Genomic DNA, 13863 nt, shown 5'->3' with positions numbered 1-13863 from the left:
ACTAATCGTTTCTTTACTTCATTGTTACCACATTGGGTCTGCGCGTCCACTGTTGTCCTTGACAGGCCTGGGCTTCTATATTTAGCAATAGCTTTTTTAATCTCCTGTGATATACTTGCTACCAGGTCTTTCATTGTTTGGTTTATATGACGCTGGCTATTCATAATACCAACAAGTGCCTGAACCTTGCTCTCTAAATTATCAAAAGGCTCCTCTGTGTCTGTTATTGAGAGCCTCCTATCTGAAATCCCTGTGTTGAGAATCGCTGCCGTCGTTTCTGGCAAATTAATTGCTAAATTAGCGTTTGAGGCGCAGGCATTACCTTTATTTTCGACTGGGCCATTTTTACCGCCTGGTGATCTATGCGATTTAATTGCATTCGCATTAGATACCTCATCCTCCGTCACAGTTTTACCTGAATTTTCCATTATAATTACTTGTAATTACTATTGTACTTACTCAGGTGTGTTTTTAATTCCCACTGGGATGTATAATTGCAATTTACTGCTGGGGTACTGTATATGCTACTAAAAAGCTTTTGTTTATAATAATGTTCTAAGCAAAGGTTTGAAGCTTAGATTAAATACAGCTTTTTTTAGTTTCACTGCTTAAACAGGTTCCACAAACAAAAGAATAAAACAACCACCAAATAAAAAATTAATTCACTACCGTAAATTTAACATCAGTAATAATTTGAGAGGAAATGCTTTATTTTGGCAGTGTCCAGGAGCGCGACCATACAGGTCCGCAGTTCCTTCGCACAAAATTTTATTAAATAACACAAATTAAAATAAAATATTTAATTATTTGCAATCCACTGTTCGATCAGCTGATAGTATCAAAGTGGAGATTAAAAATTAAAATCCACAACAACAAAAAAGTAAAAAGAAGCCGGCAAAACACTACCGTGCTGACTCAGCAAATTAAAAGAATTATTATTTTAACGCCACTATAAGTGTCCGAGAATGTGACCAACTATCTCCGACGGTGATCACAGTTCTTTCGCACAAACGTTTAAATCAAAAGATTTAAAGAATCACGCATCGTATATAGTTAAAAAAATAAAACTATTGGAGCGCAAAAAAACACGTCATTCTCGATATAAGATACATGAAGTGTGTCATGTGAAGTGTGTGTGTGTGTGTGTTTATCTATTTGTCTACTTCTGTAATTGTATATCCTGGCTTGATAGTTTGTCTGTCTGTTTGTTTGTTTGTTGTTTGTTGTTTGTTTGCTTGTGGCTAAGTACAATTTGCGTTTTAATGAAAAGAGACTGAGTGACACCAAACAAACGACTTTTTGTGGCTAAGCGACGTTATGGCAACGTTACGCAATCTCCTCGGAAACAGAAACAAGAAAATGTAAGGACAGACACCACTTTAACGCAAATATGCAATTCACGCTGCTCAAGTGCATTTAACTGTCGCTTGTGTACTGTGACATACACACTCATTCGTATACCACATCCGTCATTTATGCATTTGTGTGAGTATTTTATTGATGTTAGTGCAGTGAAATTGGCGTATTGCAAACGGAAATTGATAGCTGCAGATATAAGCTGGAATATGTGTAAAAATGCTTATTCCTCTCATAACCGCAAATCAACTTCATGGTTCAATTAATAAACCAACTGGCAAATAAAACGTGCATTAGGCTACATACTCAGTCGCACGAGCACAAATCAAAGGTAATTGACATGGATTTAGTCGGATAACTGCAGTTAACATATGCACCACATCTGCGAACAAGCTCGATTCACATCGATGATAAGCACATGTGTGATGTATTGACTTCATAATTTGGGTCGAATTTGATTAATCAATTCTTCCTCTCTCGGAATCATATTTGATATACAGTGAATCAATGCATAAGTTATGACCACTTAGACAATAATTGAGGTGTTACACCCGCAGGAAAATTGCATATTTAAACATTTTTTAATGGAATTAGTAAAAGAATTTTAAAAAAATTATAATTTTTTAAGGTTTGACGAATCTTTAATGCGGATTTATTCCTTTAAAACTTTTTTATGATATTCTAAAAGGAGTTTTAAAAAAATCATCACTATTCAATATTGGAAAAATGTTTATTTCTTTTATAAAAACTGAACGACAACATCAAAGAAACAGGAAACAAAATGTAGAAATATAACTTAAGTCTTGGATGATACGTATATCACTAGAATTTATGATTTCAACAGTCTATGAAAAAATTTGAAATAACCATGCAGAAAGTCACTTTTTAATATTGATGGTATAGCTATGCTATGTAGTCATTCATATGACTAACGGTCATATTGCTCCTACCTAGTATTGTGCTCCTACCTGTCATGACCATGAAGATAACATATGTTACGTAAAATGTCCAAAATTGTGAATTTCATACTGTTAGTTCTGTTTTGATATTTTTGGGTTGTGGATGAAGTAAAAGGTAACATTTTTTCCATGCATATAAGAGCATATCTTATACAAATATGCATATTTGCTCCTAAAAGGCACAAATTTTGAGCAATACGGTTTTTAGCAACGTGATGAGAAATAGAAAGCCACGAAGAAATCGAAATTTCTGTTGGTGTCATTGTCAAATTTCTAATTGACATTTAAAACAACAACAATAATTTCACTTCTGAAAGTAAAGTAAATTTGTTTTGTACCAAATAATGTGTTTTCCCCAACCAATTATCAATTACCATTATGTATGTAGTTAACCAATATAGTATGATTTGGCTATTTTAAAAGTTTGTTTTTTTGGGGGAATATATATTTTATATGGAAGAGTAAAATCGACGTTTTTGCTCTATTATATATTTTACTATCAGGTTTAATAAAGAATATGATAACAAAAATAATACTATAAATAACACTATATGTACTTAAAAATAATTTGCCAGTGGCAAATTTAGTTTGCGAATTGCATTTCAATAATTTCGATGTTGAAGAGGCTTCACCTTCATGGAAGCACTTCTTAAGGTTTGAGTGTTAAATCTTGAACTATAAATAAAATGTTTAAAATCAAATATCGCGTTTTCAAATTATATGAAACCGTTGGATGTAATGCCGTGATCATGAACACTTTTTAATGATTTTACAGCGAAAATTCGTCTCTTAAAAATTAAGGCACTGATGTATTCCAACAAGCGAGTTTCAACTTGAAAGATCGGTAAGGGTAAAATTGATTATACTTTACTATTAATTGTCTTAAGGTTGCATCAAAAAATTTGATCGCTTATACTTATATTAAATGGAAAATACGGTTAAGCAAAAAATATGCAAACCAAGTCATACTATATTAAAAGACGATATTTGCTAAAAAAATTGATGACAAAAAATTAATTTTTCATTTCATTTTGGAAGTATTTCAAGATAACCTTTTCGTAATATTGGAACTTCCCTTCGAAACAATGCCAAAATTGGATTATAAAGTATGTATTAACTGTATAAATTGAACTAAATTGTACATAAGCAATGCCGGAAAGAAATGATAGAATAAGTCCTTCAAGTTAAAGACAAATCATATACAAGTTTTTTAACTCATCAAAAATTTCGCAATGTTAAAATTGTATTACCCCAACAAACATATTTTCCTCATCTGATAATTAAGAAATTGATATTTGGACGTATTTTGGACAAATAAACCTTTACTTCATATTAGAACATCAAAAATGAGCTTCATCAGTTTTTTGTCAGCAATTGGCAGCAATAATAATTTTGGAGAAATACACTTGAAGAAAAAAAACAACTTCTTCAAAGCAGAGTTTTACATGATGGCAATCAAGAATATTCTAACTCAAAACTTTCTTACGTAAAAAACTATGGTGTGTACTAATCTTACTATTATTCAGTCATAAGTTTTTTTTTTTAAATTAAATTAGTTATATTAAAATATATTAAATACACTATTATAATATGTTTGTAATTTTGTAATTGTTTATATCCGCACTCTTGGTTCAACTACAGAAAATCCCTTTCGGCTGTACTCTTTATGAACCAAAAAACTGATCAATTAGAATCTTAACAAGTTGTTAAACTCTATTCACTAATTAAGATTCATTATAGTAATATTAGGAGCTTTTCAAGTATTTTTAACTTTAAACAACTGGTATTATTTGTCATAAAAATTTTTAGGTTCTTGATCTTATTGGCTGCTAAGCTTTTCGTTTCCAAACTTTTTCCATGAAAATAGAAATCTGCAAGTGGTAGACATTTGCAGGAGCAGGGATATTTATTTTTTTAAAACTTAAATTTGAGCTAAGATAGACTTTTAGTAAAATTTTATTAATTCTTTATTTTCTGCTTATTTGTTACTTCTCTAATAGTTCTGCTACTTAAAACTACCTATATACAATATTATTTTTCTTGATTTTTTTGATTTCTATGTTTTGATTAATATTATATTATTTCTGAAGAGATTGAAAGAAAATTCAACACCAAACCATCAAAAACTAAACCATGTTTCAGAAAAACTAAGGAATACTGAAATACTCATATGAAAATAAAAAAAAGGAAACTTCTTAAAATGTAAAAATATTTTGAGATGTTTGAGGTTCCATAAGAGAAAGATATATTTCTCTATTTAAGAGAAAAATAATTTAAAATATTGCATGCAACATAAATAAACTGTCCCAATTCTAATGGGTTGAATCTGTGCACATAAAGAAGGAACTTAAAGTGTTTCTTATGTAGTAAATGTAGACAACAAAGAAACTTTCTTTGCAGCACATTAGGAAGTATTAACAAATAGGAATAAAGTAAATTTATCACTATGTTGACATTAGTTTCCCTCTATCAACAGAACCGAAATTAAATTTAAATTCAATTATTGATTTTGTATTAACTATTCAAATAAATATACAAATTAAACAAAATCATGCAATAAATAATGCCTCTACAAAAGAATAACACTGAAATTTAGCAATTAAACATATAAATAAAATTAATTAATTTAATTATTTTGCAGATGTTTTATGATTTTGTTCTAATAAACCACAGCAAGTTAATTTGTTAATGAACTATCACAGCAAATTAACAAAACTCCAAAATGCGAGCATACAAGTCAAGTACGGCTTTGGATCAGTTGGCTATTGAAAGCTGATTATGAGCTTTAAATATTGAAGGGTACAAGTTCAACTCTTGGTACTTGCATTCTCAAAAAATTATTTACGAATTATTAAATACAAGATTTAATTCCAGGAACACTGATGATGGGTATTTGGCAATACTTGAAACAGCTGTATGGTCAGCCAAAATTTCAATTAATTAAAAATATATAAAATTAATTTTTGTTGTTGTGCTTTAATACTATACGAAATACCTCTCTATTGGAAACGATATTTTATATTAAGAATTTAGTTTCTTTTATCAAAACGGACTTTGAAATTCAATTAAATTAACTATTTTTCAAATCGCAATATAAAACAATAAATATGACATGGGAAATAGCTTTACTGATGTTACATACAAACAGTTTTTGCAAAATTATATGTGACCATTTTCGGATTTTTCGAGTTTTTTTTTTGTGATATTATTATTTTCTTTTTTTTTGACATCCTTGGTTCTGTAACAATTAGTTTGACTTTTGTTTGTTTTACTAAACATATACATATAATATATGTTAACCCATTACCTGACAATGGCGCGAAAATGTACCAATTTTAATGTTAGAAATTCGTTAAAATTTAATTAAAAGGTTTTTGTGAGTGTTTATTTTGTAATGAATGCAGTATCATCAAATGTATACCTAAATAACAATAATAATTTATGAAAGGAAAAATCATTTAATTTGTTTATATAGTTTTGCAAATGCAATTTTATCACAAAACTTAATACTTGACATCAGTTAGAAATCATCAGACATCAGTTTAATCCAAGCTCATTTGGGATCAGCTACAGAATAAATGATATCTATCCAGGTCTTGAAACTAAAGTTCCAAATCTTTATTTAATCATTGATAGTTAACCAGGGATGGATGTCGCAACTGTGATAGGCAGCTTCGAAGTTGTCATATATAAAGGTGGCTTAAAGGAAAAAAGCGGCACGACAGCATCATATCGTTTCACATATTCTTATGGGGTATAATTGTGAACTTAGATATACGCACTTAAAAAAGTACTCAAATTTTTACAAACTAGTGCCCGTCAACCTACGAATGTTACTACTATTATAGATAGTCTAGAAGCAATGAAATGAATTGAATACAGTATGTTTAAATCAGGGATTGTAATGAAATATCGTACCGCACTGAAAAATATTTTTTGGGTCTCTGGTTATAAATAAGTCGTACAAAATGAACTAATAGATGAGACTCTCCGAAATGGATATAAATAAGAACGATACCTTAACATAGACCTCGACACATGAATTATTTCGGCCAATGATGATGAAAAAAAAATGTTGTCCTTACGTAGACTGTGAGGTTGCTGTAATGTTTCTAAAGTGTAATAGACTAGAATGGTCAAAATCATTTAAAATTTCCAATTTCGGTAATATAACAAAAACAAAATTTATATTGGAGTTATCATAATTTATCAAATATTCAGGTCGTATGCTTATTGGGATATTAATGGTCAACTACACTATTGCACCAAAGCTTAAACTTTGACACATTCCAAGAAGCGGAAAATGCAGTAGTTGCCACGAGTAGATGAAAACTACTAATAATTTTCTATATCTTCCTCCGAGACAAATCCAATGTCTAAGAAACGGTTTCTTCACTGTATTGGCAGAGTTCATTAAAGTAGACTTGTCGGGGTTCCATAACAAATAGTTTAACAAAGATATAGCATGGAGTTAAGCTTGTAACCAATAGTTAGCATAGCTTGTCTCCTGGCTAATTTTGGGGCATCACAGTGTGCAATAATTACCTCCGGCTATTGGTATTGGTGTTTGCATAAATACCCGCTCTCTAAGATTAACTTAACCTACAAACTTAACACCAATACCAATAGCCGGAGGTAATTATTGCATCAATACCCGCACTCTAAGATTAACTTAACCTACAAACACACTGATTGTTTTCAAAGATAAGTTCGTAAAAATTAGTCAATGCTGAGGGATACAGTTAATTGTGAAAGAAATCTATTCAGTCGTTCCAGTCTAAATCTTTGTTGTATAAACACTCTGTTAGAGGGTGTTGTATATAAACACCCTATGTATTTCATATTTAATAATTCAAAGTACACACTGTAGTTAAGTTTATTAAGTTGGCACTATTGTTGTGTATTGTTAAATGAGTTTAATAAAGAACGCCAAACGTAAAACAATATTAAGGTAATGGAACTTATTATTCAAAACTATATTTGGATGTTCAAACCTTGCATTTTCCAAAGATTAGATTTTTCCAAGAAAAAAAAATGATATTATTATTTCTGCAGGATCAACCTGAAAGCAATAAAGGAAAAAGGTAACTCTTCCTGGTTATCAGAAGTAAGAAACAGTAAATAAAGTCTATTTTTGAATTAATCACAACTTTTTGCAAATGTTTATTACTTTAACTGACAGATAACTCTGAATAATTTACAAACAACAAATTAGTTAGAAGCAAATGAAGTAATATTTGAATTTTAAAGTGATTCAAATGGTCATAATAACAAATTCATTGCTAATACAGGGCTAGACGGATCTATATAAAGACGGCGAATATGTGATTCCAATAATATGATCGTAGAAAGAAATAAGAAATTGTATATCATTTCTTTTAACATACGATGCTATGTACTCAACTATATTAAAACAAATACTTTGAAATAATTTGCCAAGTATTTTTAGAATAATTTATGTACACATAAAATTCAATTAACTAATTATATATACTCACTGTCAACTAAAACTTTCATAAAAATACTTTAAATACTTTATAGCAAACAATTTAATAAAGGAACATGTGTTGTAGGAGCAAAAATATTTTAATATTTATTTTTACTCATTTAATAACTAAAAATATTTATTTTAAATATTTAATACTGTTGGCTTACTTGGCTTAAAAGTTTGTTTATGTAAACATTTCATATGATGTGAAAATCCTGATGACTGCACTCCACTCCGTGCTTCTCTGTCCTATATTGTTACACACAGCTTGATTCTGCTCAACTGAGTTTAGTTATGTTTATTTATATTTTATTAAAACGAAATATACATAAAAATTGTATCTATTCGTGTATGTTGGAGTGTGTAACTCGCAAAGTTAACTAGCTGCAGTGTTGGCAATAAATATGTAAATAGTATATTTATTATATTTAACACAAAATTACATACGAGTATTTCGAGCAGAGAAAATTATGCGAAAAATTCTTATGGATGCACAAGCTATTAGTTTGTGAAACGAGCAATTTTCAGAAAATTGACTAAAGCCATTGAATCCTTTTTGGGTGCACGGAGCGCAAAGCACAACTGCAACAACAGGATTGTACATAAATGTATCTAATGTGTATGTTTATCACTTGCAAAAGTTGTTTGCATTTTATCATTCAACACAAATTCACTGCATTTATATGAACTCCAACTATCTAGGCAGCTAACTCTGTAGGTATGGTTGTACCAGGATATTTCAATTTTTTTTGTATATAGTATATATAACAAGCAAATACATGTATAGGCACGATTACGCATGTACGTATTTGTTCAGTGCACATTGATCGCTTGGGTAATTACTTTAATTGCTTTAGCAAAACTTCTAGTTCGCTGCAATGTCATTAATGCGATGTGCATTGGCACGGGAGCGTCTATATTAGTGCATCGCTCTATGTTTGTCATATATGTTTTTCGTACCCAAGTATTTGGATTAAGCCATTTTCTGGTTTTTCGGTTAAACATTTTAATTGCAGCTTGGCTTAGTTATCGCCAAATTTGCGTACAATTAGTGGTTTAGTAAAAATTTTTTTAAATTTAATTTTATTTCAAAGTTACTTAAACCCTCAAATATTTAAGCTCTTCTGTTGTACTTTAAACAATTTATAAGCTAAAACAAGGAATGGGAAGACAAACCAGGGGAACAAATTTAGGTTGATTGTAACATACCAGAGCTGCATAAATGCAGTTTAGAAAAAGTTGAGCTATAGAAAAACACAAACAAGACTCCAAGAATGTATATTAAATAATGATGAAGAGCAACTTAATTAAGCAGGAAATAATTGCTAATATATCTACAGAATAGTTGCAGAATGGGATATATATTTTGTTAGAAATGAAGTCAGAAAAAAATTATATGTACAGAATATATAATTAAAAAATCGTGTACACGATTCCTAGCTCTGGCTTAACTTTTGTAAAAGTTTACGGTAAATAAGTTGAAATTTTATTTTCATGGCAGAATAAAAAATTGTCTTGAGTACAAGAATACAAGAAAAGTTTAGTAACAACAGCATTCGATATCTCCAATTAAGCCTCCCATTATAAGGATCTAATGCCAGACGTGTACGATATCTGCTATGCAATTACAAAAGTTGAAAATAACAAAGTACCAAGGTATGGTATGACTTAAATTAATCTTAAATGAATGGTATGATCTTAAATTAATAAATTATTTTATTACACGGATATGGAATTATTTATACCAGAACTCTTGATAACTTACGTTAGTTAATAACAATACTTAAAAAACAAGAACAACATTTACTTTAATTAATTTTTATATTATAAAATTGTTATAATTATTTAATGTATGCTAAAAAGTATTCTCTTGCCTTTCAGTAGAGCAGCAAAGACTTTAAGCATTAAACAATACTAAGAGAATATTATTCCAGTGTTTAACCGAACGGCCCAGCATACAAACCATCAAAACTCTTTCTAGTGGCAAATCGTAAAAAAGAAAATAGAACTCTTATCGGCGCAAATTTGCTGTAAGCCCTACGAAATAAAAATTGAGGATTGAAGATGAGATTAATTATTTTAATATGATATCTATAATCAAGTATAAAACAATAGTTAAGAGTATAGTATGCAAAGTCTACTTTGCAAAGTTAAGAATGGAAAGTAGCCTTTGCATACTATACTGAAATAAGATATACTTCATCATCATATATTTCATCATCTCTAAATCGAAACTGCAGTCACAAGCAAACTTTACTCAATATGTTCAATCAATTTTATAGCTGGTCTGGCAGATATAACAAAAATTTTTTAAGAAAACTAAATTTATTTAGAAAAATTAATAGTTAAATAAGAATAAAATATGGACACACATTCAAAACAATGTCACATTGAAAGGGAGTAATTATTTCCGGTTGTAAATACAGGCAAAAAACTTAAAGATATAATATTTCAAAATGCTTACATGAACAACGAACAAAAGCGGAGTTGTTTTTGTTAAAGGGAGAGGATCCTAATGTTATCATTATAAAATCAGAGTCAAACAGAGCTAATATTTTTGTTTTGATCTTGGTAAAATTTTTATTGAAATATTTTGATTGATTAACGCGAAATACGTAGTCACCGCAGATTCCACAAAATTATACGTGAGTTCATCAAACATAAGTCAAAAATGTTCATTCAAGTTTATGGAATTGATTTTAGTGTATAAAGATAACATTGTATTTCGATCGAATATATTGTTACCAATATATATGTCCACAATTTATTCCACACAATTCGACTGGCGATCATAAATAGATTTTATCCATTGACACTTTGGCGGTCTTTGGCTTAATATCTCATATTAACAATTATCTAGAGGTTACCTAACTTGGCAGCGGAAAAGTGCATTTTCAGTACAACAAAAGTGTTATGAGTATGTAGAAGTCATTCGAAAAGTTTTTACCCACATCTTGAAGAGCCAATTGCACTCATATGCAGTTGATCTGTTTCTATTCATCGTAATGGTCCCATAATAAACAATGAAATTAAAAAAAAATGATTTATTCTTTGGAACAAATTTTCTTTTAAACAGAATTTTATATTATTATTAACAAACACTTGAAGTTGAAGGTACCCAATACAAAGATGAACTTTAGAACATACTTCACATAGATATACTCTGAAGAGAGTATAAAATTTTTAGAATTAAAAAAAAAGCTGCCCATATATGTTAAATCAGTTTAGCTCCTTTCGAATATTCTCAATACTTTTCCTATATATCCAAGCCTATTAAGTTTCGATTTTTAAGTTATAAATTTTTTTAAATAATGACAATTTATAAAAATTTTTAACTAGAAAAAGTAAAGTTATATAATTTTCAGTTGTCAGTTCGTTTAGATACTGAAAGTAATTGTTTATTGGGGATACGCTTCTGAAATAAATTATTTAAAATATTGGAAAACAGGAAAAAATTAAAAAATCAGTCTAATTTTATTTTTAGTTTATTTTGTATTTCGTTTCTACATTGGTGGGTAAGAAATAATTGTTTCGATATAACGTGTCGTGTGTTAATATTAATTTCATATTTAAACAGCAAGTATGTGTTCTCATGGGTTCTTTTATTCCTCCAACGGAGATATTAATATTTATAACACTGGTGAAGACAACCCCAATCTAAATTTAAATCGTAGCCGTTCTTCAACAACAAGTCAGGGAGCTAGATACGTTGTTATAAATGAAGTCATGGGCAACAACTATTCCATGGATATAGTAAGTGTAGATCAGATTCCAAGAGTGCTCGGTAACAGCCAAATCAATGGTATTGTAAGAGTACCAGAGGCTGAATCACAATCTGATTTTGATCGTTCCAACAATATTTCTGGCCCTTTTCCCATCGTAACTTATTCGGAAGTATTACAAAGTACCAGACGTTCACGCAGCACTCGGCAACATCGTTCGCATCCATATCGTAGAAATGCTCGCAGATCGCAAGGAATAGAATATGTTGCCAACGAACGGCCACAATACGAACAAATTAGAGCCGTCCCAGAGGAAGATGTTGAAGAAAATCAAATGGAATTGGGTAATGTGATTGAACCTTCATCCAGCATTTATCAACCAATGGACTAATTTAGTTACTCAGTGCGAAAGAACATTGCCATTCAGAAGAACATTGATATGAAAATAGATTTTATGATTTTTTAAAATTAGTTTTATTTTATATTGCACGTTGAGTTATTTTAAGAGTAAAACAAATAAATTACTTTGTAATCGCAGTTCTCATTTTAAAACAATGTGTTTCATCTTTGAAAGCAAGAGAATTTAAAATAGCACAATAATATTACTAAGTATGAATAGAATAGAATAAAGCAGTCCAAATAATTATTAATATAAAGTATATAAAAATGGGGTTCGAAAGCGTAATTTTGCTTTTCAAGAAAATTATTTTTCATCAGCATATAAATTCCATAGTCCAAAAGAAAAATAGAAACTCATATAAAAGAACTGTGACTTAACAGCAGAAATAACCAGAAATAACTGAGATGAAAAAAACTCAAAAAACTTGACTCAGAAATTATGAGCAAAAATCAAGCAAAATAACACTGATTTTAACTACTAGCTGATTTTAGTTGTTAATATATTTCCAAAGAGACTTTAGCGGACATTCAAGTTTGGATAATAGATGCATTACGGCTTTATAAAGCTAAAGCAATAGATTCCAATACATGATATACAAGGGTCAATATTTATATTTTTAGCCTAACATTTATGATGCGTTTCAACCACTTGTGAAAGCATTTTTTCTAATCTTCAGACATCTTCAACGCATGGTTCGCATAACGGTTTTCGCCGACAAAAATTGTTGTCTACACAATTTATGAGTATTCTTGACGTTCAGGAACAAGTCAGAAGAAGAAATCATTGGGTGCCAAATCAGAACTGAGGACTGTATGGCGGATGACCTATCAATTCGATTTTTTGAATGTTCAGATACGAGTAGTAGGTTGTTGGACGAAATGTGTGTGCACTCACATTGTTTTGATGGAGATGGAGGCTATCCCGACGGAGCTTGTTTTCCATACTTCACTGAAGACTTTAGGTTGTATACCATTCGGAATTGACCGTTTTACGTTTACCCTAAAAAACAAGCGACCATTTGTTTCGATGTGCTTCGAACGCAGTCTTATTGAAAAGCCTATAGATTGACTTAAAAAATGTTTTCCTGTTTTTATCGCATGATGCGCTACGAGTGCGAACAGATGTGATTTAAAATTACTTTTGGAATGCTATTTTATTTGGAATAATAGAAAAAAAAAATCAAATAAAGTTGATTTAACATATTTAACCGATGTAACACAAATAACATTTAAGTGAATAATATTTGCAATTTTATTTAATTAAATATAGTTTATTAAATAGAATATTATAAAGGTGATATCAGCAACCCGAAATGAGAGAAGTCTAGTAGATCAACTATATAACAATATTATTAATACTATTATAATAGTGTTATATATTCCGTTGGGAACACGAGTGTATTAAGTTATTGTATCATGTATTGTATTGTACTATTGTATTAAGTAAAGCAAAGTTCTAAAAAGTTACTGTAATGCAGAGTTTTAAAGTTCTATCGTAAAGTACTACTGTAAAGTATTACTACGAAATACTAATGTAGAAACTACTATAGGATACTACTGTAAAATACTATTGCTAATTACAACTGTTAAGTATTGCTCTAAAATACTTTAACAAAATACTACTGTAAACTACGACCGTCAAACACTACTGTAAAATGCTATTGTCACATATTACTGTAAAGACAACAGAAATGTACTAAAGTAATGTACCATTGTTTACTAATTCGTATACACATAAACGTCTATATCAGTTATATCGACATTTATTAGAATTGCTTAATAAGATATTTAGTTACATTCATGCCAGAAAAAGTAACCACTTTCACCATGGAATTTTGTACAGCAAGTACAACAAAAGTTTCTATTGATAAAAGTTGTATAGTAGCATGGAACTAAAATCAACGTAGCCCACCTAAGTTAGCAATTCCTAGCATTTTAC

General features: G+C 29.9%; 2 protein-coding genes across 4 annotated transcripts in view; one reads left to right on the top strand and one right to left on the bottom strand.

Moving 5' to 3' along the window:
- Positions 1-12022, top strand: part of LOC119680312 — a 12854-nt gene extending 832 nt beyond the window's left edge. The window contains exons 1-2 of one of the 3 annotated variants that reach the window (XM_038093073.1): positions 11154-11314; positions 11381-12022. In XM_038093073.1, the coding sequence (XP_037949001.1) occupies positions 11386-11916 (531 nt within the window). In that variant the 5' untranslated portion in view covers positions 11154-11314; positions 11381-11385 and the 3' untranslated portion in view covers positions 11917-12022. Of the gene's footprint in view, positions 1-11153; positions 11319-11380 lie in introns of those variants that run through there. The other 2 variants (XM_038093072.1, XM_038093074.1) reach the window with 2 other exon arrangements.
- Positions 1-13863, bottom strand: part of LOC119680311 (neuroligin-3-like) — a gene marked incomplete at its 3' end in the record, with an annotated part of 61502 nt that overhangs the window by 31311 nt on the left and 16328 nt on the right.

Source organism: Teleopsis dalmanni, chromosome 2, assembly GCF_002237135.1.
Source record: "Teleopsis dalmanni isolate 2A chromosome 2, ASM223713v2, whole genome shotgun sequence".
Lineage (NCBI taxonomy): Eukaryota > Metazoa > Arthropoda > Insecta > Diptera > Diopsidae > Teleopsis > Teleopsis dalmanni.
This window is presented reverse-complemented; position numbering and strand designations above follow the sequence as displayed.